The sequence below is a fragment of the Haliaeetus leucocephalus genome, unplaced genomic scaffold, assembly GCF_000737465.1.
Source record: "Haliaeetus leucocephalus isolate CR32 unplaced genomic scaffold, Haliaeetus_leucocephalus-4.0 Scaffold373, whole genome shotgun sequence".
Classification (NCBI taxonomy): domain Eukaryota; kingdom Metazoa; phylum Chordata; class Aves; order Accipitriformes; family Accipitridae; genus Haliaeetus; species Haliaeetus leucocephalus.
The window spans coordinates 8,510,044-8,516,472 of NW_010972809.1; the positions used below are offsets into that span (position 1 = coordinate 8,510,044).

Here is a 6,429-nt window from a genome sequence, read left to right on the forward strand (position 1 = left end):
CCCCCCCCGTCGGGGGTCTGCCGGCACCGCGCTCCGAGGGCAGCCGGTGGGCGCGGGCTGGTTGTCCCGGCCCCGGCGCTGGTGGGACAGGAAAGCGCTTGGCCCCAGTGGAGGTCGCGGCGAGGAAGGAAGATGGATCTGCTTTGCAAAGGGTGTTGGCTTTTTGGCAGTGGGGGCTTCATTGTGAGCGCCGATTCCCCCGGCATGTCGTGGTGGGTATCAAGGGACAACGGTGACTCCTCTCCGCATCTCCACCTCTGTTTTAAACCCAGGTTTGAAAGAGTGGTGGTAACTAGTCTTTTATGTATAGCTTACTATGAGGAACAGAAGTTGAGTCATCTCTTCTAACATCCCGCTTTGAGTACTCTGGGAGTAGCTTTGCTGTGAGCGTGGTCTCCAGCAAAGCCGGGGAGAAGAGCTAGAAATAGCTGCTCCCCGGTCATCCAAGTCTGACATCCTTGCCCCTGGAAGTCAGATTGGTGAACGTCCAGAGTGCTTGGCGTGCCACCTGGGAGGTGAAGCCTTTTCATCCTGTGGATAGAGACATCAAAATAGAAACTTTAGGCAGGGGAAAGATCCGGCCAACTGAGTTAGCGGGTAGGAGGTAGAACCTCCCTTGGTCCTTCTCTCCGTTTTTGGTTTCAAAGTCTGGGGATAATGTTGTGATATGTAGCCACTCCTTGGAGGCACCTTCTAGGAGTGGCCAGTTAGGAAGAAGCACAGCTGGAGAGACTTCTTTTAGACTTCTGGTACGTTTGTAGTATTTTTCTGGGAATTTTTGAAATTATCAAAACATTTAGAGGGACAGGATATGGAATGCTAGAGTTGCGACTGGGGGGGAGGACAGTACAACTCAGCCCTTTGAAGCTTAGCACTCTTTCTCTATGTTACGTCTTGCTGCGGTACCATGTGGGCAGGAATTGGCAATCTGTGGCTCTGGGCAATTTGGTCATTTTAATTCTGTTAAGTGTTGCCCTGACACGTACCAACCAGAGCTTTTGGGACAAGCATAGCACTACTTTGATTTTTTTCGTCCCTTCTTATGGCTGTATCCAAGAGGAGGGTATGTTCAGCAGTTTGGGAGGAGCTGGCTCCTTTAAGGAGACTACAACCACATTGGGTACTGGCCATCAGGGTTTATTTTTGTAGGGGTCCCGCATGTAGATCTGGTACTTGCCACCTTCAGAATGTGCCCCTGGATCATCTGTTCCTTTTGATCTTGTGAGTTAGCAGACGCCAGAGGGGCAAGGGGAGGTGTGGAGTCATCAACGCCAATGTTGGGGAGTATTTGCTTGACTCGGTGTAGTCTATCAATACAAATTGCCTTAGTTTCCAACTGAAGTGTGTTTTCTGTGGTAGAGCTTTATGCGGACAGTAGGAGAAAATAAGAAGCTTATCCGATGGTGGATTATTTCATTTAGGGAATCTCTTTGTACTGATGCCAGGGGAAGAGGATTAGTGGTGACCTGTAACGGGTATGGTAAGGAAAAGCTCCAGAGATTGCTACAGCTGCTGTGGCTGCTCTTGGATGCTGAGCCTTTCTCAGTGGCATGGTCCCCTCCTATTTTTCTGTCACATGATATTGATGTATTTCGTAGCAAATAGCAATCGCATCTGACTTTGTGGCCATTAGTGCTGATCAAGGGCTGGAGGCCTGGCATTCTTTTTTAGGTGGGGTTTGTCTTTTCTTGCTAGTTTTCTCTGTAAAATTAGCTGTGCTTAGTTTTTTTTTTTTTCCTTAAGCCCACCCAAGCCTCCTGACTTCCCAAATTAAACTCAAAGCATTGGTTTATAAATACCCTTCTTACTCTGCTCAGAGAAGAATTGGCTAGTGAGTGTGCATTGACTTAGCTACTATTAATTTTCAGTGCTTTACTTTTTTTTTATTAATATACATATTTTAAGTACAGGATGAGTAATGAATGGGGTCTGACTTAGGAAATTGTCTAGGTGGCCTGATTTGTCTTCACGCTTAATGTCTAACTTTGACTTGTATTCAAAGTTCAAGTTGAAGTCTGTGGTTGAAAATTACAAAGATGTTTTCCAGCAGCTGAAGTCTAGTGGCTGAGATGGTGACAAGAGATTGTAGTACTTAGATTTGATTATCTGTGAACAGGATATGCTTAGTGAAGAGTTTTTCCTGGGATTTAGTTCTTGTCCGTCCTGTTACAGTTAACTGCCCGTTACTCGTGCAGACTCTTCCGAAGGGGCAAGCTGAGTGTTACCTCTACAAAAAGGGCAGATAAGCCCTGTTCATTGTAGGAGTTGATTCATAAGAAATGTAAATCAGTGTGGATAGTTAGGGCTGATGCAAGCAGTTCTATGGGAGCCAGCGAAGCTGCAGCAGTTCACGTCAGTGGTGAATCCCTCTCCCTGACCGGTGCCAGTCTCCTGTACTGCTGGACAAGGTGGGCTCGTCTGCTCCTTCTACAGTGCCTGGCTGTCTCTGCAGAAAGCCCGATGAACTTCTCCAGAGCGCCCATAAGTACTGGTGCATCTAGAAGCAGCGTTGGGCAAGGAGTTAGATGCTTTATTATAAGCATGTGTCTATATAGGAAACAGTGACAAAGTAGCTCTTTAAGCCATTTTCAGAGAGGGCTGATGAGAAGCGTTAGCAACTGGAGCAACTGTTGTCCATTTCAGGGCTCTCCCTTTGTGCAAGGTGGAGAACGTGAGCTGTTCTCATGCAAGGTACGAAGACAGGTGTTGGTGTCCTCGTTGCTTGGTTGTGCATTCTTCTACATCTGTTATTTACTCCGTGGTCATTTTCTCAATGTTTCGGATGATATAAAGAGGCTACTGTTTTTATTCATAAAGCAGTGGTTGCAAAGTTCACAAAAACAACCACCTTATTTTTCTTCTCTTCTGACTCCCACCCCTTCTCTCTCACACACCCCTAGCAGCCATCGGCCTTCATTTTGCACGGCCCGGAGTTGCAGTTACTGAAGGCAGTGTGAGATGACACAGCTGAAAGTTCCCAGCCGTAGTCTAGTGCTGAAGTATTAGTCAGCACGGCATGAAGATTCACTTCTTTCCAGGTAGCTTTCACCCATAGTAATGTTTCTTGCTTCTAGAATGACTAGGACAATAGGGGTAACATCTGTCCTTGGTTGCACGGTGTCCTAATTTCCTATCTAGCATACAGCGTTGCTTCATGAGGCACAAATGCAAACTTCTGGATTTTTCCTCCTTTGCCAACAACAATCTAAGAAGCCTCGTTTTTGCAAACCCCCCCACCCCAGTGTTTCTTGGTATCTTTAATTTATAACATCTAACCTTAATGACTGTGACTGGAATTTAAGCTTTTATCCTCTCTTGAGAGCACATATCTGATTCAGAAATAATGTCCTGGAGTCTAAAATGCTATAGTCTACAGTAGTGGTGATGTGATTTGAGATTTGTGCTGCAGATAGGAAATACCAGACAGCTATTTAAAAATATCAGAAAGGCTTTTTTAATTTTTTAACTTTTTAAGCTTCAGTTGTGGGAGCTGGCTGGGGTGATCTGGTTGGTGAAATTCATTCATAACTTGACTCTCTTTTGCTTTAGAGCATGTTTTTTGTTTGCAGAATTTGGCCCTTAGCAATGGCCCTCAGGTACTCTGCTCTCCAGAGCAGCTGCTAGCTTCTGATTCCTAGTCTGGGGTGGTGGCCTTTGGGCTGCGCTTCTAGCAGAGTCATCAAGTGTGCTTAAAATAATGAATCAGTCCATGAAACCATGAGTCTTGTGCATGCAGAAAGGGACAGCAGAATGGTGTAAGGGTTCTTTTGCCTACTTGATAGCCTGGCATTGGAAACTGCCCCACTGTTTTTTTGCTGCCTTTGTCTGAATGTTGAATTTGTACAAATGAAAAATGAAGAGGCAAGGAATGGGGAGAAAGCTGTCTGAGCTTGTCTGTGCAAAACTTACAGGTGTCCCTTTGTACCAGACTAAGGAACCCGTTTTGTTGTCTAGCTGGTGTTGTCATGCAGCCCTTAATTTGTAAGCAGTTCAGGGTACAGCAAGCATCCCAGAGAAGCGGTCTTTCAATATCAGTGGCAGAATTGAGCCCCATGGTTAGAGCTAGTATGACATGGCAGGGAGAGATCACCCAGCAAAGCTGAGAAGGAGGAATGTTTGCACAAACTGAAGCTGCAGGGAGTGTGAGATGTGCTGCAGCCTTTCTGTTTTCTGCAAGGCTAGATAAATAATGGTGAACACGACGTTTTTATCAGATGAAAGCCCTGGTGTTAACACAGGTCAGAAGCTATTTTGCAGGCCCTTCTGCCAGCCTGCTAACCTTTGCGTGGTAAGCTGGGTCGCCTTTCAGCAGGAAGGCTGCAGCGAAGCGGAGGCTGGGGCGATAATCCCCGATGAAAAGTCCTTCATGACTTTCGGAACTTCACGGCTGTCGGACCGAGCAAAATGGGTGGAGTTTTCCCTTTAAATAGCTGCGCCCGAGAGACTGTTGCTGCTGTTGTGGTGACACTTGGGTGTTGCTAAGGCTTTAGGAAGTCAGCACTGACATATCTGTATTGGTGGTATGCTCTGCATGCACCAAAGAAAAATGGATCGTACCGTCTCACCACCACAGTTCTGTCTCTTCAAAGGATGTGGGTGTGGGTCAGAGGCTTCAGGTGGCAGAGAATGAAATTCTTGACCAGAAAGTGTGTGTTCGGTGCGCTTGGGGGTTTTTCATGTCCTTACCGCGGTGCCCAAGTTGGGAGGGTTGTGAGAGGGTGGGAGGGGTAGCACTGCAGTGTCACCTGCCTCTGCGTGTGTGTGTGTGTGTGTGCGTGCACGTGTCCTCAGACTGCACGGGCTGGTCCTCAGCCTGACCTTGAAACTCCCCTGTTAAAGAAAGTCCTGTAACTGAGACCTGTGCAGGCTTCTGGGAGTGTTGGGGCGAGTGGGTAGATCTGGGAGAGAAACATGCAACTGGAGGACTTTCATCAGTTCTCTTTCTGTGTGAATGCACAACTCTTGTTTGCAGTGATTTCCTCTATCAGAAGAGCCCTGCAGCGCTGCAGCCCTGACTTGCATGGCTTTGCACTTCAAAGGACTTGAAGGATGTCATTTTGCAGTGCTTTGTCCAGTTTGCATAGCAACTTTAGGCAAATCACCTTTTCTGTATAAAGTTTCATCATTAGTTAAATGAGGGTAACTCTTATCCTGCTGCGGGGGGCAGGGGGAGGGACGTGTTGCAAGGCCCACTTCGTATTTGTAAACCACTTTTGCTATCCTTGGAGAGCCTCCATTATGTGAGAGTCCGCATGATTAACAACCCCCAGCTCTCAAGGAACGCTCTCAAAGTGTGGCGTACCTAGAGCTATGTAGCTTGAGAAGGTTGCAAAGAGGCACAAAATGTTGTCAGCGCTTTTGAGATTGCATATGACAATAGTCTGCTAAAGTAGTATGTTCCATCCTGTATGCAAATTGAACTTTGTCAAATTGTCTTACCACAAGATATCTATATTTGATACTATATTTCTTTCTCACAGATTCTGCCTGGCTTGTTCATTGGCAACTTTAAAGGTAAGAATAGTTTTATCATTCTAGGATTACTTAGCAGGGGTCTTAAGGTGTTGTTTCACAGGCCTATGGAATTCTCTGACATCTCTGCAGCTTCTTTAACCCCATCTTGCTTCATTTCTGGATTCACCTGGTAGCACTTAAAGAAGAACTTGTTTGCTCTCTCATCCGTGTGCTGTGCTGCAAGTACTTTAAGAAAAGGAAAATGAACGCCATCTCCTCGGAGCATGCTTCAGCTGGAATTCCGAAACATTGGCCTGCCTTAAACCATTCCTGTGCTTGGCAGGCAAGCCTGTGAGCCAGGCAGATTCTTTGTAAGGCTTATTTCAAGCCCTCCTTATAAGTAAAGGCTTAGTATGCCTCCCGCTCATTGCTTTCATTATTTTGGTTATTTATAACAACTGCTAGAGTTCTGTTATCACTGCTTGTGAGATTGATAGGTCTGCAGATTGCTGTCTGACCACCGATACGCGCACTGTCTGTGTCATGGACGTAAGATTCTCTGGATTCTTTTTCCTTTTTGCATGAGGTTTAGTTTTTGTGTACAGAAAGACAGAACTGTATTTAGAAAAAAACAGGAAACTCTATGTAGATATCCAAATAAATGACCTGTTCTCAAAGCACTCCGTTAGCAGTAGTTCCAGCTGACTGTCCCTATTCAGAAGTAAACCAGTTGTGCTTGTACAGTCGTTTTGATTTGTGTAGACCCTGTATTTCCTATGCTTGGGTACAACAGCAAAGCAGGACTCATAGGGGTTACTGTGATACCCTGTCCTTCCTGGGCTGTCTGATATCAGAGCTGGTCTGTTAAGACTGGACAATGTCTGCATTGGATTTAGATGGTGCTGCACCTCCTCTCTGCCTCATGCCCACCCTTCCTTCCCTGCCCCCCCCCCCCCCCCCACCCACCCACCCCGG

At 46.3% G+C, this 6,429-nt stretch overlaps 1 protein-coding gene across 1 annotated transcript in view; it reads left to right on the forward strand.

Annotated features, from left to right (window-relative positions):
• DUSP22 (dual specificity phosphatase 22) overlaps positions 1-6,429 on the forward strand; it is a 45,055-nt gene that overhangs the window by 936 nt on the left and 37,690 nt on the right. The window contains exon 2 of the mRNA XM_010573287.1: positions 5,481-5,514. Within this exon, the coding sequence (XP_010571589.1) occupies positions 5,481-5,514 (34 nt within the window). The remainder of the gene's footprint in view (positions 1-5,480; positions 5,515-6,429) is intronic.